A 24,629-nucleotide genomic window follows, 5' to 3' on the forward strand; every position below is an offset into this window, starting at 1 on the left:
TCTCCCTCTTTAGTTTTCCAGATACCTTCTTATAGTAAGGAGCTTTACTGAAAACTTTTTGAAATTCACCTGTATTTCAGTTCTTCTTGTGGCATGGAGTATATATATTGTGTGGGTTTGTTTCTGTATAGTTTTATCAAACCTGTAGGTTTGTGTATCCGCCCCTATCTTCCTCCCACTCCCACCCCTCATCTCTAACCCTTGGCAAACACTAATCTATTCTCCATTTCTATAATTTTATCATTTAAGGAATATTATATAAATGAATCATACAGTATGTAATAACCTTTGGGGATTGGTTTTTTGGCTTTTTTCACTTGGTGTAATTCCTTTGACATTCATTCAAGTTGTTATGTGTATCAGTAGTTTGTTCCTTTTTATTCCTCAGTAGCATTCCGTCCCACTTCTCTTTTACAGCTGTAGAGTATTTTATTTTATGTCTTTACCATAACTTAACTTACCAGGTCTCTATTGATGTGTATTTAAGCTGTCTTTTGCTCTTATAAATTGTGAATTTCTTATATTGTCATCATTCTGCTGCTTCCTATACTTGCCTAATTTCTAGCAATGAAGGAACACTGCTAATGGCATCCTTGACATAGACTTCCTCAGAGGGTGACAGGTGCTTAAAAGCCAGCACAGTACAGCACAGTGGTGAACTGTCAAGGGACATGACAATAATGAAATGAAATGAAGTGAGAAATCTTGTTTTCTGGAAAATCCTGAATGATAGGATTCTGACAAAGTAAAGAACCATGGTGCGTCTTAGAGGGCTAGAGTGGCCAGAGTCTCTGATGGATGGTTCATTGTGCACACATGACTGGGAGTTAAAGACCATGGTTCACTGTCCTCTGTACCTGGTATTTATGCTTCTGCACCTCAGAGGTTGATCTGATCTCAGTTCTCAGGCTTGATTGCTTTCACATCAGACCAGCGTCAAGGAGCTTCTTCATGACTGGGGCTGAGCTGCTGCAGTTTCAGACAGCCCTTGGCCTGAAGCAGGAGCTTGCATTTGTGATCCCACAAAGCCTATAGATTTAATAGTTTACGGTGTAGAGAATGACGACTTTGAGTCTTCTACTTAAGAAGCTTGAACTTTCTATCAAATATTCACATTCTTGTTACTGACAGTATTAATCTAGATTCTTTCCTATGGTATTTGAAGAATTAAAATTATTTCTTCCACTTTAACTTGAAATCCCATTCTCAGGTTTATTATTTCCAACAATGAATTCCTATTTCTTCACTAGGCATTTCTTATGTTTTTTTTTCTTTTGCAGCATCTAGCTCAGTGCATGGCTCATATCTGTTCAGTGAATAAATAAAAGGGATGTCTCCTGTGTGTATGGCAATGGTCACTCATTCAAAGTCGGACAGGTAACACATGAGTGAGGCAGAGGGTGGAGACTTGGCAAACTGGAGAACAAGGTAGGTCCTGTTAAAGGGGAAGCAGCACCTGCTCAGCCACAGCAGATTGTGGCCATCTGGGGAGTTGGAGTCTTGTGTTGCCAGGTTTTCTGGGTTTTCAAGAGAAGAAAACTGGATTCTTTTGTGGGATCTTCAGTATTTTAGCACCAGAAACTTTTTCATTTGGTTTGTTTGGGTTTTTTTGTAAGTGCTTTGGCCCACACAGATTCCCTATTATTTCACACTGGAAGGCTGCCAAGTTGAAACTTGACATTTAGATAAGAGGTTGAAGAGATCTTAGAGCTCATTCCTGTCAAGCCCCTTCGTTTTACAGATGGTTTCTGAGGCTGAAAGAAGAGAAGTGACTTGCTCAAAGTCTCAGTTACTTGATGGCAAAACAAGGCTAAAAGTTGATTTTCCTGGTCTGTAACCCAGCACTTTATTATCCTTAACTAGAACACCTCCTTTATGATGGCCTTCTTCACAAGTTCTAGATGGCAAATCCTCCAGTATAGTGTATGTTGTGTGCATGTGCACTTGTGTGCATGTGCATGTGTGTGACTGAGTTCTGTGGACCTGGAGATTCATTCTAATCAAAAGATATCTATCAGGAGCAATGTGACTCATTTGACTGCCTCTGAAACCATCTTCCTTGAATTCTCAGAAACATAAAGTAGCTGTATACATAGGATCTCACTTATTACTTGTTAGACTCTTTTTAATCACAGAAGCTTGAAAATTTGACAAGAGCATTGAATGGATTATTGTACGAGAGTAGTGGGATTTCTTCTAGAAAACCATGTGTGTATTGATGTTTATAGAAGCAGCTAACTTATGGAAGCTTGTATCTGAGCTATAAGCTCAGCTTGCAGAGAGTAATTTTGTTTTCTATAATTTATAATTTCTTATGTAATATAACTTGCCTATTTGCTTTGGCTCCAATGACAGGTATTATTCCTACTTCACTTGGAAGTTCCCTATTATTCACCTTATTAAAGACAAGTGCATCAGCTTGGCAGTGAAGTCTGTCAATAACATGATCCCAACTACTTCTCCAGCTTCCTCTGCTGCTTTTCTTACCACGTGTACACAACACTGCAAGTGCACTGTATGACTACTGTTCCCTCAGCACTCCCTGAAATTTCCTGGTTTACTGCCTGCTTTTTATCTCATCCTTTAGAAATTGTAACTATCCAAAGGCCCAGTGTACATGCTACCTTCTTCCTGAAACTTTGCTGTTTTGCCCCCTCCTTCAGCTCTCATGGGGCTTTGCTTATATTTGTTCTATAATCTTCTCTTAATTTGCCTTTCTAGGAGAGTAACTTATACACCTGTCTATTCTTTCTTCCGCATCCCTTCCCACTTCCAAATGCAAGCTCCTAGAGGGTAAGAACTGTTTTATTATTCATCTTCCATCCTTGTAACACCAAGTATGCAATACCTATTATGTATAGTTGGTGCTCAACAAGCATATTTAGAATTGTGTGTAAAATGTGAAATTAATTCATAGAGGTAAATATATATGTAATTCACAAAACCCCAATTTTCGTTTGCTTCTTCACTGCCTCTGTATCTTTTGGTTGGTAGCATATCCATAGTGTTACATAAATCAGGCATCACAAGTTCAAATGCCTGCTATGGACAGGAAGATATCGTAAGTGAGAGAATTGGCTAGCAGTTTCATAATGGCATGCTAAGTTTTTTCATCAGAGACATATGTTTTTGCCATTGGACATAGGAATATTCTTTATTCTCAGAAAAATCTCCTCTTTCCCATTTTTTCTTAAAACATCTGGCTCTCTTTAGCTTTCCTGCTTTTGGTAGGAGTGTAAGTACAAATATTAATTAATTTTCTTCTTTACTCTGAGAAAAACAACAGTGGAAGCAGAATGATTTTGGCAACTGACTCTCAGCCTCAGTATTGGGGAGGCAGTAGGGCATGGTGGGGACTGGGATGTTGCAGAGTGCTTGCCCTATCTCAGTGAGACAATTCTCCAGCCAGTGGTTGCCATAAAGCAAGGTAGACTCAGTGTTACCAGACAAGATAAAGTGGAAATCTGGATTTTTGTATGAAATAGTAATTTCAAAATACTATGAGGACAGTACAGTGGAGGCAAAACAAATCACATCTGGAAGCAACATATTTCAGTTATTATTTTGGGATTTCTGACATAGACCATAAGGGATGGCAAATCCTGAAAGACAGTTATTGCAAAGAAGATATGTATAGGAAAGGAAACATCAGGTTATATATCACATAGATTATATAAAAATATTTTGACCAGCACCTTTTAACTGATACTTCAGAATGAGCAATTCTGTTTTCATTGAGCCAGATGGTAATACATAATGTACTGGTGCTGAATTTGCAGTGGGTTAATTTTTGTCCATTGCTTACTTTCACATGAAAGCATGTATACTGTCCCCCTTCTTGGATAACATCCTTCCAATGCCTCCGTTTATCAAGATACAGGTAAGCACCTTGTGTATGCACAGTGAGATAGCACACGCCTGTCCCAGGGAAAGAAGACAGCAAGAATTCCCTTTGGTTAAGTGGAGCAGCTGAGCATCCATACTTGGTTGTGAATTTGACCAGGATGTTCTCTTAACTCTACATTACTTTCTACCATTTCCACTGGGGAAAGAAGATGTGTGTCCTTAAAGCTTCTTTGTTGGCACCTGTCAGTGTCAAGGTGGGTATACTTTTGCTATGTTTGATTTCTTAAAGTATGTTTTAGGGCATTATCTTTTTCAAATTTATTTCAGCCATAAAATATGAACTCATTCTCATTATTTAAAAAAAATAATTACAGATAATACTAAAACCTCCCATTGAGCAATAGACACCTTAAAATCGTAGAGGTAGTTACCGTTATCATTTTGAAGTACAGCTTTCCAAATCTTTGTGTGTTTATATAAGGGTATAGTTTTATTGTTTTTTCCATGAGTGATATTTTTTTACATGTTATTTTGCAGGCATATACATGTCATATACATATATACATATACCTGTGTACATATGTATTCCATTGTAGGTATTTAACATAGATTGTTTTCCCTTATATGTGATAATTTTTCACTGTCATAACAATGTTGCTTTGAACATCCTCATAAATGCCCTTTTGGGGGCATATTTTTGGACTTTCCCAGGGAAAATACAGAAGAATTGAATTACTGGGCCATAGAGAAACAATTTCTTCTTTCATGTCTTCTTAATAATTATCCATACATGTGTTTTAGAGAGAGTCTTAACTTAATGTTTAGCATATCAAAAGAAATTTTTTTTTGGTATTTTAGAATTCTAGTTTTATATGCTGCTCTCATTGGAGTTCCGCCTTTTGAATCAATTTGGAATTGAGATGGATAAGCAGAATAGATTCAAGGTAGTAGCCATGGTGCAAAATTAGTAAGCTTTGGGGTGATGTGTTTCAGTGATGGGGAAATTAAATTTTCAGTTGAGAAGATAATCTCCCTTAATCATGAAGTTCTTTTTTCTAAGTCTTCCTCTGCTTCCTTTAGAATAACAACAACTGGATCCACAGGAGCTATGAAAATGTCTTCTCACATCACACATTTTCTTTAATACTAGTTTGAATAATCCCGAAAAGTGTAGGTTTTGATACTGTACCCTTTTTGGGGGGAAAAAAAAGTATTTGTTTAGTGAAGTCTGGAATATCCACTTTTCTTAAAAGAAACTAGTTCACTTATTTAGGCATTAAAACTTATTAAAAGAATATTCATTACACAAATTACAAAGATTGGAAATGAAAGAGAAGACATCACTGCAGATTCCATGGATATTAAAAGGATAACAAAGGAATACTATGAACAACTCTTTGCCCACAAATTTGATAACCTAGATGAAACAGACCAATTACTTGAAAGACACAATCTGCCAAAACTCATACTAGAAGAAATAGACAATTTGAATAGGCCTGTCTATATCTGTTAAATAAACTGAATCAATAATTATTAACCTTCCAAAACAGAGAACACCAAATCCAGTTGGGTTCACTAGGAATTATTTCAAACATTTAAGAAAGAAATTATACCAATTCTTTGTGATCTCATTCAGACGATAGAAACAGAGGGAATACTTCCCAATTTATACTATGAGGCCAGCATTATCCTACTGTCAAAACTGAAGACATTACAAGAAAAGAAAACAGACTATAGATCTCTCTCAAGGAATGCAGAAATTCTCAACAAAATATTAGCAAATCAAATCCAACAATGTGTAAGAAGAATTATACACCACAACCAAGTGGAACTATCTTAGGTATGCAAGACTGGTTCAACATTCAAAAAAAGTTAATATAGAATGGAGCAGCAGCAACAACCAAAAAAATCAGTTAATATAGCCCATCACATCAACAGGCCAAAAGAAAAATCACATGATCATATCAATCGATATAAAAGAAGTTTTTGACAAACTCCAACATGCATTTATGATAAAACATTCAGTAAACTAGGGATAGAAGGGAACTTCCTTAACTTGATAAAGAATATCTCCGAAGACTCTACAATGAATGTATTTCATCATACTTAATGGTGAGAAACTTGAAGCTTTCCCACTCAGATGGGGAACAAGACAAGGATGTCCCCTCTCACCACTGCTTTTCAACTTTGTATCAGATGTCCTAGTTAATGCAGTAACTCAAGTAAAGGAAACAAAATGTATATAGATTTGGAAGGAAGAAATTTTGTTCACAGATGTGACTGTCTCTGTAGAAAATCAGAAAGAATCAACAAACTCCTGGATTTAGGAAGCAATTATAGTAAGGTTTCAGGATACATAAAGTTACTATGTAAAAGTCAGTTGCCTTCCTATGTACCAGCAATAAACAAGTGGAATTTGAAGTTTAAAATGATACCATTTACATTAGCACCCCCCAAAATGAAATACTTGGGTATACATCTAACAAGATATGTACAAGATCTATATGAGGAAAACTAAAACACTCTGATGAAAGAAATTAAATAAATGCAGAGATATTCCATGTTCGTGGATAAGAACACTCAGTATTGTCAAGATACCAATTCTTCACAAATTGATCTATAGATTCAATGTAATTCCAATCAAAATCCAGCAGGTTTGTTGATTTTGTGTGTGTGTGTGTGTGTGTGTGTGTGTGGATATCTACAAACTGATTCTGAAGTTTATATGGAGAGGCAAAAGTTTATATGGCTAGAGCAGCCAACACAATATTGAAGAACAAAATTGAATGACTGGTACTACCTACTTGAAGTTGGACTTCAAGACTTACTGTACAAATATGGTAATCAAGACAGTGTGGTATTGGTGAAAGAACAGAGAAAAATAAATAAGTGAAACAGGATTGAGAGCCCAGAATTGACTCACATGAATATAATCAACTGATCTTTGACAAAGAAGCAAAGATAATATAATGGAGCAAAGATAGTATTTCAACAAGTGGTGCTGGAACAACTGGACATTGGCATGCAAATAAGTGAATCTAGAAGCAGACTCATACCTTTTACAAAAGTTAACTCAAAGTGGATCACAGACTTAAATGTAAAACACAAAACTGTAAAACTCCTAGAAGAGGACATAGGACAAAATCTAGATGACCTTAGCTTTGGTGGCTTTTTAGATCACCAAAGGTGTAACCCACAGAAGATAGAATTGATAAGTTGGACTTCATTTAAATTAAAATTTCTGCTCTGTGGAAGATATGGTCAAGAGAATAAAAAGACAGACCACAAGCTGGGAGAAAATAACTAGCAAACCATGTATCTGATTAAGGGCCATTATTCAAAATAAAAAAAAAAACTCTTAAAACTCAACAATAAGAAAACAGCCCAATTTAAAAATGGGCCAAAGACCTTCACAGACACCTCACTGAAGAAGATATACAGATTATAAACAAAAGATGCTTCACATCAAATGTCTTTAGGGAAATGCAAATTAAAACAATGAGATACAGCTACACACCTATTGGAATGGCCAAAATCCAGAACATTGACAACACCAAATGCTGATGAAGATGTGGAGCAACAGGAACTCTCATTCATTGCTGATGAGAATGCAAAATGGTGCAGCCATTTTGGAAGGCAGTTTGGCAGTTTTTTACAAAAGTAAACTATTTGTACCATGCAATCCAGCAATCACACTCCTTGTTATTTACCCAAAGAAGTTGAAAACTATGGGCAAACAATAACCTGCACATGGATGTTTATAGTAGCTCTATTCATAATTGCCCAAATTTGGAAGCAACCAAGATATCCTTCAGTAGGTGAAGGGATAAGCTGCAGCACATCCAGACAATGGAGTATTATTCAGCACAAAAAAGAATTTAACTATCAAGCCATCAAAAGACATGGAGGGAACTTAACTGCATGTTACTAAATGAAAGAAGCCAATCTAAAATACTACACACTGTATGAATCCAACAATATAACACTCTGGAAAAGGCAAAAGTATAAAGACAGTAAAGATTAGTGGTTGCTATAAGTTAATGAGAAGGGAGGGATTTTAGGGCAGTGAAACTATTCTGTATGATCTAGTGGATACATGTCATTATACACTTGTCCAAGCCCATAGAATGTATGACTCCAAGAGAACTCTATGGGAATATATATGGGAAATCTCTGTACTTTCTGCTCAGTTTTGCTGTGAACCCAAAATGGCTCTAAAAAATAAAATGTACGTGTGTGTGTGTGTGTGTGTGTGTGTAGAGAGAGAGAGAGATTTCCTGTTTTTGATATGCACCTTCTGCTTTCACTAAATATGTATCTGAGTATGTTGGTAGGGCCTCTACAAGATCGGAAATGCGTTCCCAAAGTTTATTGTCAGGGAAGAGTATTGATAACGGAGGCCCTAACCCAAGAATTGGTATGGTTCTAGCTGAATAGTTGCTTACATTCTCTAAGTACTCAAGCATATGATTACTCTTTTCTTTAAGTATGCATGGTTGGAAAAATGGTGAAATATGAAAGTTTCCCATGTGAAGAGTAGTGTGCTAAAGCTATCAAACTTTGCATATAAGAATTACCCAGGGATCTGTTAAAACTCCCAAAGTTCAGGCTACACCTCATAGCAATTAAATCAGAATCTAGAGTTGGGACTCAGGCATCAGTAGTTTTTAAAGCCCACCAGTAGTTCCAATGTGTAGCCAAGTTTGAGAACCAGTAGGCTAAAGGAGATTTTAAATTTTATTTCATCTCCACGTGAAGATAGGTTCATTTAATCACAATTTCCAAAGGCCCTGGTCTGTCAGTAACTTTGCAAGTGTAGAACAATTTGGATGTGTAAGAAAGCTATTTGGTAATAATAAACTCAAGTGAAAACTAAAGTCCACCTAGCCTGAAAGAGTTAATGTAGTTTCCAAAGGAATCTTGGGCACAGGAAGAATCTGGCTTATTGGGAACAAATAAAGCCAAGATTTAAAATGTCTTTTAATCTAACACACATATGTGCCCTGGGTCTGAAAACAAGCCAAGCCCTTCAAGTTGTGGTGAAGGTTCCTAACCATAGATAGAAATGAGTTGTTGTTGGGGAGGGTAAACAGAAGAGGAGTGCAGTGCGCATGCAGGACAGGTTATTTTTCTATGTTCTGAGAGCAGAACTAGCTGACAGTTCTGATTATCTGTGTACTCAGAACAGAACAAAACCAAACAAACCCTAACAAAATGAAAACTGTCCTTATAGAAGCACTGTAATCTATGGTGTGTACTTTTATTTGCTTCTTCCTTAGGGCACATCACTCCTTCTATAAAACCCTTTCTCAAAGATTCTGATTCTATGTGGATCATGGGGGTTTTTTATTTTGAAATAATTATGGATTCATAGGAAGTTGGAAAAACTTCCTCACGAGAGAAGTCCTCATACATCCATCACCCAGTCTCCCCTGTGGTAGCATCTTACACAAATAGAGTTATGTATCAGAACCAAGAAATTGGCATTCATTTACACCACAGAGCTTGTTCAGATTTCACCAGTTTTACAGGCACTGAAGTGAATGTGTGTAGTTATATGCAGTTTTATCATGGGTGTCTTTGTGTAACTAGCACCACAATCATGATAGAGTACTTCATATGGGATTTTAAAGAACTTAAGGGATGTGGAATGAATCACTTTGCTTGTAGTCCCATCCCCAACTTGTGTTCAGGGTTTTATATTGCTGGGGGCTGCCACTTTGAGAGGGTAGGTAGGTAGCATAGCTTTTGCAACCAAAAGTGGCTTTGGGTCATCTTTTTTTCTTGAGATCATCAATACAGGTGTGTTTCTCAGTAACTATGCCTTGAGGAGGTAAATCATGGTCACTTTATTTGAAGGAAATGAACTGATAAGTATTTTCCCAAAATATACAAGTCTGTTATTGATCTCAATTTGGGGGGCAAATTCACCAGTTCTGGCACAACAGCAGTGGGCTGAATGTTAGGAAATTCTTTTTCTGCCAAGTTTTATAACATTTGAGATTTGCTCAATAATTAGTACATTTTTCTAGTTCCTAAAACAGTGAGAAGACTGTCCACCTCCAAGAGAAATGCCCTGATATGTTTGAAGTGAATAGGCATGATTCTATAATAAAGAAATGAAAACAGTCACTTAATAGCATATTCTAAGCATTGTCAACATACCAAAATCTGCCTCACTCACATTGTTTAGGTAATTACTGTCTCCAGAGCTTAAGGATACATAATCATTATCTACTATTCACATGGCATGAGGATTTTAACTATCTTTGCAACTAGCATATCAAAACTTGGTTGTTTAGGAATATAAATCCAGTGTTATTAAGCTTTCTGTTCCCAGAATTTGCTCATAAGTCTACAATCTAGCAAAAACTATGTGTGTTCTGTTCTAATATCTGCATCCCATTCTCTTCTGTAGAAACTCTTATTTCTGACACTATTTTTGGTGAGAGTTCTATAGGAAAGAAGAGTTCTGGAGTCTGTTCTGGTTGGTCCAGAGTCAGTAAGCCCTGACGAAGTAATGGGATATATAATGAGAAATGAAGTGTCTAAACACCAAGACAGTAATCTTGAACAAAAGCAGCTTTAGGGTATTTGTAAGGATTATATTCTGCCAGATGTAATTGTGGGGTTTTCTTTTTGTTGTTGTTGTTGTTGTTGTTGTTAGGAATTTAATAGAGTGAGAAGTCAGCAAAACATCAAATTGATAATCCTATTGTCTTATGAAACTTGATTTTTGAAAAAGTTCAGTTTATTCAGAAACAGTAGCCAAAAAACATTTAGAGTCTCAAATAGTCTGAAAAAGGTAATCACCTACCCACATTCATGAAAGAGCAGAGGAGGAAAATAATCAACTTTAATAACTATAAAATGAAAAGAACCAGAAAAGAGGTCAAATTATTTTCAATAAGAAAGCAAGCTTATCTTTATAGAAATGTAATTCTCAAAATAGATTTTAAATGTTAAGAGAGGAAAATCAGGGTTGTGTCAGTAAATTCTCCCCACCCACCCACCCACCCAATCAAGGAAGCCATGAGCCAGCCTCTTTAAGAAGCAGAAGTTTTGAACAACTGTACAAAACTTAATTTGGAAAATATTCAAGCTGAAAACCAGTCTATTCAATGGACACTGGTACAGTGTCCCAAAAAGCAGTTGATAAAAACAAGAAGTTGAATAATTTTTGAAAAATCACGAGTCACTAAGTTTATAATTAAAAAGGTGTCAAAAGTGCAATGTATTGCACCAGAAATTGACAGAACATTGTAAACTGACTATACTTCAATTTTTTTAATGGTTAGAAAAATGCAATGTATTATATTGCTGTTTGGAAAAAAAAAGCAGGTTGATGTCTTAGCAACCAACTAGCAAATAGCAATAATAGTTATGTAATGTGTCAAGTAAGCACATCAACATAGAATTGTTATAAAGAGTAAGTGAGGGATGCATATAGAGATTATAACACAAGACTTTTTTTTAAGCTGGGTTTTCTTTACCTCAGAAAATATTAACATAGCACTTTAAAGCCAAGTTTTATGTTATCATCACAGGTATTAGTGCATGTTACTACATGGTTATAGTAATAACAAAATTCAGAATATTTTTAAATCAGTAATGTCTCACATCAGTGCCATTCTTTAGAAATGATTCTTCTTCACTGTAAAGCAGTACAAATTCATGATTTTGCTAACAGTTTATGACTGCTGAGTAACAATATTTACTAAGCTAATATTTACTAAGCACATACTATTTACTAGGAGTGCTGAGAATTTCACATGTGTGATTTTATCTAAACCTTAGAACAGTACTATGAGGTAGGTACTATTTCATTAACTCTCTTTTACAGATGAGAAAGCTGTGGCCAAAAGAGTAAGTAACTGGCAGAGATCCATAGCTGGTAGGTGCTTGAGCCGGGAGGAAAAGACCTCCAGAACCCATGCACTTGACCGTGCTCTACTTAGGAAAGGTATCGGTTGAGGGGGAAAGTGAAGGCAGAAGGGCAGCAGATCAGATAATTGAGGATAAAGTGAGGGGAGTAAGGGAAGAGACAACACTCTTGCCTAAGGCTAACTTTCTAAGCCAGAAGCAGTTACCATGGAGATGGGGGTTTCAGCCACAGAAATTTGTAAATGTGGGGAGAAAAAGGTTTTTCTAAGGGAAGACTAGGACCTGATATTTGTATGCTGGGTAACTCTGGAGAACTCAGAAATGACTAAACAAGAGTTTGTGAGTGTGAAGGGGTAAGATTGTGAGAAACAAAGTAACTCCGAAAGGCTCTTGGTGAAAGAGGAGGCAGACTCCTCAGTGAGTGGAGGGACACGTAAAACTGGTGAGGTTTGGAGTGGATGTTCTTGTACTGTTTTCATTGTCTGTACCTGCTCTCAACATTTCATCAGGTATTCCCTTCTTCCTCTGGGGCTCAGCATCTGGTTTTCTTAAAAAACATGAATGAGCATTCAACTCCTGGGCACGTGGTTGTACGGTTTGGGTTTATATATTCTGAAAGAGCTTCTTCTCGGTCTGTAGGAATTGTACACCCATGAAAAATACTCTTTTCATGAATTATCTTTTTCCACAGGTGAGTACTTTGTACATATTTTTTAAATGTGGGTACCGTGATCTGTGGCAGAGACATAGAATGCATTATTAATGCTTTCACATAGGTAACCAGAGCTCATTCTTTACAGCGTGTTGTATATACTTAAATCTGACCAAGGATATTTTTATACACTCTTGAGAAGTATTATGCTTGTTACATTGTCACAAGCTTATCTTTTCCCCCAAAGCATCAAGTCCTAAAGCAATTGTTAAAAATTATAGAGCACTTTTCAAATACAAATGCATATAATTTACTTATCAGCCTGAAAGAACTATAACTTTATCTCTTTCCCACCCATCATTCTATTTCATTTTTTTTTGATTTCCTCAGTCCTGAGAAAAATGACCTTACATTATGTGAAATCTATACAAATACCTAATAGAGCCTGTGTAAAAATATCAACAGGTTTTTAAAATTTCTATTTTGTTTTGAATACATGCATCATCAAACTATGTTTGATGTGTTTGACAGAACAAAACTATAAAGAAAAGAGCTAGAATCAAAGATTATGAACATTTAGAAAATATAAGACTTCATCCAGGAAACTGGTTACTAAAATTTCAACAAATTTTGTAAAGATTTTAAAAAGAAATATTTTCTAAAGGCACGTGTTATGTTATTACGGAAGTCTTATTTTAAATTATTAATTTCTTCTGAGGATTCTACATTTCATCATTAAAACAAAGATAATTTTTAAAAAGTGGACCTCCATGGGTCTGGGGTGCAGAACTTTACTAAAGAGTGCGTGCTATCTCCACCATGTATGTTTGCCCTTTCTCTGATGGAAAGGAAATGGTTCATGTACCGCTTATACACCTAGGAGATGTCTTTGGCTTCTTCACTGTATGAATCCAGTTTGGAACTGTGTATACTAAATGAAATCGTGTTTGAAATAAAGGTCCCAAATGAACCTTTTCCTGCATGGAATGCCAGTTAACTGCCTGCATTTAATTGATATTTGGACATTGTCTCCTCAACAGTGTCATCATCATAAACCATAATCCAGGCTCTATTGTCCATCAGCGAAGGATTAGACAATTATGCAGTATTTGACCAGACACTGAACGTGTCTAATTTGGAAGAGAATAGTGCCCACATACACCTTGATGGAAAGAATAACATGACCTTTGGCAATACTGTGACTGCTGAAAGAATACAAGAACCAACTCTGACTGTGTTCCCACCATACTTGGTAGAAACAGGAAAATATAATAAAATAGAATTCTTCTGTTGGCAGAGCATATATATTTATACATTCTTCTGTGTTTAGTTCAGTGGTTAGAGAACACTTCCTGGAAAGACTGCAGTACACAAGTGTTTTCAATTTGAGCTTGAGCGTTTCATCTAATTGGTCCTGGGATAAGGTTCACTGCCCTGGAGGTGGCTTGGCTCAGTGTTTGAAACACACACTAATGAATTTCAGGTTTGGGACAGAAAATGGCTGCTCTACATTGGGTAATTGTGTGAACTTGGAATTATCCCATGAATGTCTTAAATATGTGATGTCACTTTGGACAGTGGGTTCGCCAGTCTCCAAACAGATAACTGGTTGCCCTTGCTCAGAGTACTCAGTGCTTGTCTGCTTTTAAAAATTTAGATTTGGCAGAGTCCTTCATTTTTGTAATGGGAACATTGTAGGAGGAAATAGGGCAAAGATCATCTGAGTACAGTTGGATGTATTGAAGGACACTTGAAAATAACCTTAAAACAACTTGAAAAGACTGGTTTGGGCTGAGTATGTTTGTTTTCTTTTTCCTCTTAGCTGTTTGGGGTGAGGGAAAATTCAAAAGAAAGTCGTCTTTCCTACCTTTTTATGTTGGTACATCTAGCAGTAGTTGAATAGATGAGATTTTATCTCATCTGATCCAGCCCACTTCCAGTCAAGGAAGTGGGGTAGCTGAATATGGAAACATGTTTCATGTGGATGGGAACGAGTGAGCTAATGAAGCCCCAGACACCCCTCAGTTAGAGCGGCAGAGTTCGAGCTCTGTGTGACGCACACTCCACCTGCCCATCTTAGGCAATGCTTTCAAAAACTTGATTCTGACTAGCTTGGAAGCTAGATGCAGTTACTCAGCTTTGCAGACGTCCTGCCTATATGCTCAGAGCAAGTCACAATTTGTGTTGGGCCAGTAGGGAAAAAACTGTTTGCATGAATTCCTTTATCTGTGAAAGATAGACCATGATCTGTAATGTCTTTAAGGAGCAGCAGAATTTCCGTTTCTGTGTGTGATGCTGTCTTTGGCCCAGTTCCGCTGTTCATCTTTGAGGCTGTGCACAGTCTGTGGAAAGCCTCCCGCCTGGGCTTCAATTTCTCCTTCCTCATTTAAGCAGGGCGGGCCAGATAAGCCCCAAAGGCCCTTTCTAGCTTTCATAGTCTGAAGTTCAGTTTCTTCTGCACATAGGAGGTTGGGGCATTAATTGCATTGGTCAGCTAGAGACTATTTGGGTTATCCAGCTAGTTAACTCTTCTAGCAGACAGATGTGAATATATAGCAACACTCAATTCCTACAGAAAGTTTGTGTTGGGCTTGCTAGAATAATCAGTGGACATCCTGGTAATGAAGCACTCCTAAGTGCTGGGCAGGGATTGCCAGAAGGTAGTGCCACGTCAGTGCTGGATGCTCACTGGGGATGCTGGCCTGTGTGAGAGCATGGGCAGCAGCATCAGGGGGTCTGCACCCAGCCTGGCATCAGAAGGTCGTGGGTTCTTCACACTCCTGACCACCACTACCAACCCAAATGTCCCAGCCTCAGAGCCTTTAGTGACTTACTTCACAGTTCTAAAATTTCTGTTTGGTTATTTTTTTAATGAAGATAGTATCTACTTTTCAGGGTAAAAAGCTGAAAGGTAGTGTATTTGAAAGTGTCTCGCAAATAGGTGGAGCTTGATAAATAGGTAACTAAAAACAGCAATTTGTAAAAACCCCAAATGCGATAACCTTATCTGAAAGCTGAAGGGGAAAAAAATAACATTTGTGTGGTAACATTTCACATTTCCTTACAACCTCATTTTATAGATGTAAAGACACCTGCAGGTTCCTAGGGTCATGATACCTGGAGATGAGTGGAGATTTAAGTCTTCTGGTTCCAAACTGTTGTGTTCCTTTTGCAATATTTTATAGTTAATATTAAACCTCTGATAACTCTGGAAAAGGAAATAAATGATCTAAATGATCAAAAATGGTAATAGTACCTATTTGAGGGGTTTCTCATGCCCTTTTTATATAATTGCAGCTGTGCTGACTGCCAATTAAGACAAACCCTGGAAACCCAGGCCAGTCACTCCTCACTTTGTCTTAATTCCGAAACAGCTCCTGGGGATAGCTGGAAGATTTGAATATCTCTGGAATGTCACTGTCCAGTTTCGAAATAACTTTATAAATGGGTTTCTTCCAGGAAGGATCTGAGTCTTTGCCTGCGGAGACAGCCCTGAAGAACTCCTGTAATGTCAAGCTGGCGATTTCCAAGAAGCAGTCTGGGGCCTGCATTCCCAGAGAGACCCACAAAGAAGAAAAGACGTGAAGCTATGAAGTCCTGGCACCATACAGACTTCACTGCCTGATGCTGCCTGTTCCTTGGGTGGTGGGCTGATAAGAGCATCCCTGCTCTGCTGGCCCCTGATTTTTACAGCCCCAGGAATCCTTTGCTCCTTCATCAAATACAAACCTTAAAATGATGGTACTGATGAGATAGCCATGAAAGAAAGCATATTAGGGACACTGCCTTTGTAGAAGTAGCTGATTCCACTAATGGGTGATGGTTTTAGTAAGTGGGAAACTCTGACTCTGACTGAAATGAGATCTGTGTTCAAAAGAGGTTTTTAGTATTCTTTTCCTCAGTGCCTAAGGTGGAAAGGACTGCCCTCAATCTTACCACTGTCATACCTCATTGCACCATCTTTTGGGGCTGAATTTGAAAGACTTGGAATCATTCCTGCTTCCAGAGCCCCAGGACCTCACCCAAACTAGCACCATTAACAACAGGACATCCCACAGGGCTTCCAGATCCAGCCTGGCCCGGGGTTTGCCACCACTGCATGCTAAATGACCACCCCAACCTGGAAAGATGTGGGAGCACTGCCCCCCACCCACAAGCCTTGATCCCCAAGAGCCTCACAAAGGAGGCATGGTCCATTTTCCCTGCAGGTAGGCTTAGGTTTCCAAACATACTCTGATGGAGCATCTGATCAGTGGATGCCGACAGTTCTTCCCTCTCTTGGAGGTATCAATACACTGCTGTTTGTGATCACAGTCAAGTGAGAAAGGCGAGAAGAGGGAAGTGTAGTCAGTGACCAGACTCACCTAGCACCCACAGAAGAAGATGCCAGCCTAACAGCTTTCAGCCACACACAGGAGGATTACAGCTTCTCACCAACGAAATTAAGCCACTTGCTCACCCTCTACTGATGCTTTACCTCTAAGGTGCCACCAGTGTGCCTTCATAGAGATCCCCAAAGGACCGAGAAACTTGTGTATTGTCTGTTATTTCCAGAAAGGATTTGAGATGACTCGCCATGGAGGGCCCACAGATAAAACCGGTGGGGAGAATAAAGATAAGAACCAACTGATGGAAAGAACAGAAATGGTTGTAGAGAAAACCTAGGCCAAGACTAGGTGCTGCAGCTGAGCCCGGGACTTAGTCCTGGGCCTCCTGGCACTAAGGCGAAAATATCAAAGCTACGTAACCATTGCAGAGTATTGTCGAAATGGCATAGCACCTGACCTCTGGCTACATTTCTGAATAAAGAGTGGGTGTATACTCAGTTTGTGGCATCCACCTGTTGCCTGAGAGAAGATGTGGTGGCTGTAATCTTCATGGGTGGTACAGAGATTAGCCCTAGGCTGCCCTGGCTCTCAGTGATGTAAGGACAGACATGGAAGGGGATCTTTTCTAAAACTCCGATCACCAAGGGAAGGCACTCATCAGAACCCCTGGGGCCCAAGTACATGGTCTTACCTCAAAGTCATTCCCCTTGTTATAGTGCATATTGAGAGTTCGAAAAAGTTCTGAGTCGCGTAGAACCACCAGCATTTTGGGATTTGTGACACCATCTGAAATTGCTTGCCGGGCAAATTTCTCCATTTGGATATAGAAAAACTCACGAAAGTTGCTGAACCACTTGATCATCTGGGAGGTAATGCAGCGGTTGAACTGTACAAACAACAGGGTCCATGAAGTCAGACATTTGCCATGAGGTGCTCAGAGTCAGAACTATGAGCTTCCAGTTCAACACAGGGATTAACAAGAATGGCTTCTGTCGACACTAAACAGGGCTTCCTTTAAAAAAGAAGCCACAGCTATTTTCCAAACCTTTTCAGTTATACACAGAAAAATCTGAATTAACCAAAATGCCCATTAAAAAATAAATGTTTTTTATAGCCTAGATTTATGACGATTTTTCACACAGGCAGCATCTCAGCCTGGAGCCAGAGATGCCACTGCTTCCATCCACATGAAGGGGAGCTACAGTGCACACATTCTGACCTAGGCCTTGCCTCACATGGGAAGAACCTGCTGCCACTAGGGAGTTTTGCAGAGGCTGAAACTCAGTTGAAGGACTTTACCTGAACATCTGGGAAATAAGCCTTCAGGAGGTTGGAGCTGGGATAGCGTGTGAAGAAAAACATCAGTTTGGCCTTCTTCAAGTGACCCGGATTGAGGCCCTCCTGGATTTATCCCAGTGTCAAGGAAAACTAACACCAGTTTATCACATAATTTTGTCAAGTTATCCAAATAGTGAATTACCCTGTTCCTTATGGTTTCTGTTTGTTTTTTGGTTTTTTTTTTTGGTTGAATGGTGTGTCTGTTCCATTTTTTGTCTCCAGCAAGTATGATCAGATAAGCTTTTTCTTTCCAGATGCCGAATACCATGTATGTACAGTAAAAGTGCAGAATTTTAACAACACTCGGAAGTGTAAAAGTTCTGAGGCATATGTGATATCAGATACAGTTTGTTGTACTTGTATGTGTGCTTTCACAATAGGGTGAGAAGAGACAGCAGCTCTCTCCCAGATAAACCATTTCGAAATCCAAAGTGAAGATTTACTTCCCCTCTCTGCCTCAGCTTCCTCAGCTGCAAAATGAGAGGAGTCGACTAGATGGCCTGCATCCTGGCTCTCATCACTGCCCTTGCAGTGTTGAGCCAACAAGCATCTAACCAGACTGAGCACCAGATCACAGTTTGCTTTGGTTCAAGAAGCTTGAACTGCTGGGCTGCACCTCCTGTTCTCCGTTTGCCTGGCAGAACTTTCCCTCACCCTTCTTGTCTCAGCTCAGATGTTCCCTCCTCTTGGAAACCTCTCCTTGCTGAATTAGGCCTTCTTTACCCTGGGCTATCAAGGCTCTTTGTATAAACCTCTTTTGTAACAATGACTTTATTGGAATTTTTATTGCATGTTTGTGTCCCCATTTAGGCTGTGAGCTCTTTGAGGGCAAGGACCTTATCTTTTCATCTTTGTATTCCACATGCCTAGCCCAGTGCTGGGAACAGAGTAGGTGCTCAATAAATGTTTGTTGGCTGAAAGAAGGAGTGAGTGATTAAATGGTTAACCTTAATCCATACACAAATATGGAAATTCTATACCAACCCATTCCTCACTCTGGGAACAGATTTCTTTCCCTTCAAAGAGAGCAGGGGGCTGTGGTGTGAAAACCTAGCCCCAGGGTGGGAGGGACGTAAAGATTCTTACACCAGAACATTTAGCATTCCCAGAAACAATCCAAGGGCTGGGTGAGAAGCATTATACAGAGTAACCTTGGAGCTCAGGCCTGAGAGCTGAAGCTTTAGGACAATTAAGACTTCTTTTTTTTTAGGGGGAAGGGGTAATTAGGTTTTTATTTATTTTGGTTTGTATCTATTATTAGTGGACGTATTGGTCTTGAACCCAGGACCCTGTGCATGCTAGGTATGCACTCTGCCACTGAGCTATACCTTCCCCCTCTTCTTAGTAGGATATGTCGGTTTAGCTGAAGCTGACTGCTTACACTTATAGCTGGCCCAGGCAACCAGACTGCTGCCCAGGAGGCCCCCTGGCCCCTGCCTCATTGGCCCTATGTCTTATCCTTCTTACAGGTTCAGAAATGCTGTGGAAAGAATCCTGGATTGGGAGTCCACAGACCCAGTTTCAGATAATAATTTTGCCACCTATTCCCTGTGTGACTTTGGGTCACTTACCTTCTCTGTGCCTCATTTCTGAACTGTAGACTGTAGTGGTTGAAGCTTGTGTTCGGCAGTCAGATGCTGGGTTTGAATCCTGGCCCTGTCTTGTGACTTTGGGTGAGTTAGTTTGCTTCTCTGTCCCTGCCTCTCTGATGCTGTTCTAGAGTGAATGCTTGAGGATTGTGAGATAACACAGGCCCACAATCCCTTATCTGAAACACTGAGCCAAATGGAGTTCAAGTTTCAGAATCCTTGTTATTTTATAAGGGCAATATTGTGCATGTATGACACGTTAGTATATGACCACAGCAGGGTCTGTGGCAATCTTCTAATCCAATAGTTTAATGTTCTCCTAGCAAAATCAGTGACTAATTATACTAAATGAGATCCCATAAATAGTCTGCTATCATTGCAGGTCAGGTTTTGTGACCAAGAAAGTTTCCCATCAACCTTAGGGGAATCAAAGAATTCATAGGGATTTTCAGAGGGTTCTGACTTTCAGAATTGTGGCTAGGTGATGGCAAGCCCTCACATGGGAAATGCTGGCAGCAGTGCCTGCCTCGGAGAAGATGTGTAGTAAATGCTCCTCTCATTACTGTCTCATTGTCACACCTGCCTTACCTGTTTCACAGGGATGTCATGTGAATGTGAACTTCTTTTACACTTCAAATCATCTTATGCTTAGGTGGCTTTTGTGGCCCAGAGGGATAAATCTCTAATGCTGGGACGTTGGCAGTAATGAGGGAATAATTGGGGCCAGGATGCTGCCTGGGGTCCCCAAATCATTGCAAAGGTAGCCAAGCACCTGACCCGGGCAGCCAGGCCCTGTGGATGGGCCCCGAAACCTCCTGAAGCTCTCCGAGCCCAATCCTCATTTTACGAGGCAGGACCTGGCACACGGGAGGCACTTGAGAAATAGCAGCACATCCCTTACAAGGGAAGCAAAGAATCTATGAGGACTGAATTCCCAATGTTCTTCCATCACTGCCTGACTCTGACTGGGAATCTTATCCAGTGGCCTCTTATTAAAGGCCCAGACAGATAGCTTTTCTCCCACAGGGCTATCACTTGACAAGAAAACTTCTATGTTGATATCTCTATGTCTACTGCCTGAAGAGGCACTGGTGGCTGGTGAGGTGCTCTTAGCATTGGTTTCGTAGTTGCTCATTGCCTGCCAGGGAAGCACCCAGCCGCAACCGAGCTTTGAGAGTGTTTCCAATACTCATGACCAGCAGGGGGCGCTCATAGCATTTAAGACACAAGAGCCAGCCCTGGTGTGGCAGTGAGCTGGTTCCACACCACCCTGCTGCCCTCACTACGGCTTGCCAGGTAGAGGACGACTTCACACCTGGATGTGCGACTCCACAGACACACTGACCTCTGGAGCCTTGATTCAAGGCTGTCCATGAGAAGCAGCAGCATGAGCTCAGCTCACAAAAAGCATCATCCAAAATACATTATAATCTCAGGAACTTTAGTCCTACAAGATGTTTGTTGCAAAAGAGTTCTTTGGTCATATGAGTTTAGGGCTACATATGTTCTCCTTTTAGAGCTTTACATGGGACTTCAGCATGTTAAAGGCTCTGAGAAGTCCTGCAATAATGAAACTAACCAAGTATTTATCCAAGCTACTTTTTCTTCTAATTCAACAGCGATTAATATCCTAAGGGAGAGTTACTCTGGGAAAAAACTGTTTAAGAGTGGGGTCTGCCTAAGGGTTGCAAAGATGATGCAAAAAGATTCAGACCCCTGCAGACCACCCTGGGCCCTGCAGCCTTCCCCACGGGGGCCTCCTCTCTCCCCACATGCCTATAGCCCCAGGCTCTCTCCTTCTCAGCAGCAGCTAAGAAGCTATTCCTTAAACTGAAGCCTTCCAACCCCTTTCAGCTGCCTCCAGTCTAGTCCCTGAAGAAAACTTCCCCTTTCCCAACTGCCCTAGAAGTTTCTGGTCTCTCATATCTTCCCCATGAATTATGTACTCAGTGCAGGCCTTTTGCCTGTACAGCCAAGAGGTTCCAGGAGCCATGCCTCAGGGGAGGCCATTCCTTTGACCTCCTCTGCCAAGGTGTATGGGCAGCTGACAACCAAATGATGGGGTTCTTCATTCCATAGGGTATTTGTTGTATTTCGGGAATCCATTTCGGTTTAAAAACAAACACCCAAAGGAGTAAGTCAGCAGTGGTATAATCTAAGGTGTCACGGAAGAAGGTAAAGGAACCCTCCCAGCATCCTTAAAGTGTGAGCACCACTTTCCCAGGAACCTGACAAATGTGAGCCACGGGGAGGAAGGCCCAGAAGCAGTGTTCAGAAGACCCCTGGGGAGCAGTGCTGTTCCTCCACCAGGAAGTTATTTGTCCCCGCCTCCCCTCGTTGTCCAGAGATCCTGTTTCTCTGGGCTGTGACAAGAACTTCCATTACTAGTAAAGGATATGTGGACTGAAGAGAAAGGAAGTGCATTCGTGACAGCCTGCAGGCCATCCTGCTCCGTCTTCACCGAGGGAATAAGGGGCAGTCTTTCCAGACAGGTGGACGTGAAAGGCCAGGGGCACTGCTGCTGCCTCAAAGCCAGTGGTCGCATTTTGGCAGCTCCCCAAGGTCGCAGGGCCACCTCTGAGGAAGGCTGACTCTGGGGAGATGAGTCCTGGGAGAGACTGCCGTGCCAGTGGCCTCTGGGTCCATGGCCCAGTAGCTGGGTGAGCACCTGGCCTTCCTGACTGTGAGGAGGCACAGCCAAAGGACAGTTTGCTGGGGGCCCCTGATAGGGTTTGGGGATCATTCGTGGAGAGACAGGGTAGTTGGGAGGATCTAGAGGTTTGGCCAGAGATAAGGTTCCCAGTGGAAGCCCTGCCCGTGGCTGGGCCCTCGTGGGCAAGGCAGCCAGAGGAAGTGGGTCTTTACAGGCACCTCCCTCAGGAGGGCAGGGCCCACTTTTGCCATCCGGCACCAGCCCCTGGAAGCTTCTGCCTGGCTGCGTTCAGGAGGCCCGGTGGATTCAATAGCACCTTTTGTAATACTGAGTCCACAGCCTGCGATATTGCTCCAGTCAGTTCTTTCTTCAGAATCTCCAGCAAAGCCCCTGCTCCAGAAGAAAGGAACCTGGCTTCTTCAGACTGGGTTTTGCCCTCACACACTCTGTGTTTCTCTGCCGCCGAGAGGCCCCTGTTGGAACCCTGGTGTTGGTCGCTGTCCACCCCCCAGGGCCTAGACCCCCAGCCATTCCTCTGCTTTACCCCCAGAGGGCCCCTTCCCGTCTCAGAGCCTCCTGGGCCCTGAGCTGTGGCCCTGGGCCCAGCAGCCTGTAGGATGTGCTCTTGCAGGTGTCTCAGCTGTTGCTTCAGCAGGTGAAGCTGTTCTCTCACCCAAGGGCCCCCCTTCCTGCTGCCCCGGTCCCCAGCAGGGCCTGGCTTCAGGGGGCCTTGCTGCACGGGAAGGCTCTGCTTCCTCTTCCGCTCCCGGGACTTCTCTGGACAGCACAGGCTGTCCCTGGCTGGGGTGTTGCCTGGCAACACCAGAGGGTTAGGGGAGACACTCATGCCTCGGACAATGGTCTCTACTCTGGCCCTCTTTGCCTGGATGTGTTCATCCCAAAACCAGTCAGGGTCGGCAATGCTAGAACTGGGGACCTGTCTCCAGAGGAACGGGGAGTCTCTGCCCTGCTCTCGGGGGGATGGGCTTCTTCCATCTTCTATACAAGGTTGTGCCAGGTGCAAGCAGGCCTGGGATGGAGGAGAATGCAAGCTGGAGTTTGGATCCATCCCCTGGCTCTGCAGGCCCTTGCTCAGTGGCTGCTAATCAGCTTCCGTGAGAGGATCCCTCCTGATGTCCTCAGCTGGAGGTGCACCTGGAGTGAGCTGGGGGTTCCTCCTCTTCACGGAGAAGGATTCAGACTCTGGGATGCCAGGGCTTACCCATCCCCTGGGCAGACTCTGAAATTAGAGATGGGAGAAAACAGTACATGTGACTTGGAGCGGTGCTTGTATGTGTGAACAAATTACCTTGAAATCTTGTTAAAATGCAGATTCTGACTCAGCAGGTCTGGGGTGAGGCAGAGATTCTGTGTTCCTAACCAGCTCCCAGGTGATGCCATTGGTCCAGACCACACTTTCAGGAGATTTCCAAGATCATTCCTCCAAGGAGGAAAGCTCTTCTCCTGCCAGGGCAGAACAATAAGCCAATCTGTAATAATAAAAATAATGGCAGCTAACTGCATAACTGGTACTGTGCCAGGAACTTTACATCCTTTACTGAATTTAATTCTCATAACAGCCCTGTGGGAATATTGTCATTCGTATTTTACAGATAAGGAAACAGGCTCAGAGGAGTTAAGAATTTACCTCCCTAAAGTCATACAGTTGGTTAAGTGTCAGGCTGGAGTCAGAACAAGATTTGTCTTGATTAAAAGTAACTATCTGCAACAGAATCACCCTGTTAAAAATAGCAAATTCAGTAGGCCCACCAGTCCCACTTACTCAGAATCCCTCTGTACTGGGGCAGGGCATCTGCCTTTGAAACAAGCAAACTAAAGTTTGAGAACTAGCAGCTGGAGCCCTACGCTGTCTTGTTCCTGGAAGAATCAGATCATGCATTCATCTTTCAACATTTCACAGCTACTTATTAAGCACCTACTATAACATCAAGCCTTCTTCTGGGCACTTGGAGAGTCAATGGTGAACAAGACGGCAGAGTCTTGCTCTCACGGAGCTGGCTGTCTAGCAAGGGAAGAAAGAATAAGTAAGTACATTTTCAGGTCATGATAACTGTGATGGAGGAAAAAGCACAGTAAGGTATTGGAAACTGGGATGCAGGGATGGGGAGAAGGTAGGAGCTATGTTAGGAAAGGCTGCGTGAAGCTGTTTTATTTCTGTGAATATCCGAGTACGCTGTACTTGAATTAGGAGGCTTCTGGTAGCAGGTATAAGGTTATGAAACATTCGTGCACGTTACCTCGTTGCACCTCACTCCAACCTTGAGAGTCCTCTTCATAGAGGTGAATTCTCCATTGTAATTCTCCCATTTTATAGATTA

General features: G+C 41.1%; 1 protein-coding gene and 1 long non-coding RNA gene across 2 annotated transcripts; one reads left to right on the plus strand and one right to left on the minus strand.

The window, feature by feature from the left end:
• Nucleotides 1-805: 805 nt before the first annotated feature.
• LOC116664346 lies at nucleotides 806-18,958 on the plus strand. Its single transcript, XR_004320831.1, has 3 exons — nucleotides 806-2,793; nucleotides 3,875-4,100; nucleotides 15,842-18,958. It is a non-coding gene; the product is annotated as an uncharacterized LOC116664346 (long non-coding RNA).
• On the minus strand, nucleotides 15,742-23,437 carry PROX2 (prospero homeobox 2). Its single transcript, XM_006184477.2, is given in 6 exon segments — nucleotides 15,742-15,927; nucleotides 17,402-17,596; nucleotides 18,010-18,111; nucleotides 20,953-20,964; nucleotides 22,042-22,578; nucleotides 22,580-23,437. Coding segments are annotated over 6 exon segments (1,812 nt in total). The 5' UTR covers nucleotides 23,360-23,437.
• Between the last annotated feature and the right edge of the window lie 1,192 nt (nucleotides 23,438-24,629).

The sequence above is a fragment of the Camelus ferus genome, chromosome 6 (assembly GCF_009834535.1).
Source record: "Camelus ferus isolate YT-003-E chromosome 6, BCGSAC_Cfer_1.0, whole genome shotgun sequence".
NCBI classification, from domain to species: domain Eukaryota; kingdom Metazoa; phylum Chordata; class Mammalia; order Artiodactyla; family Camelidae; genus Camelus; species Camelus ferus.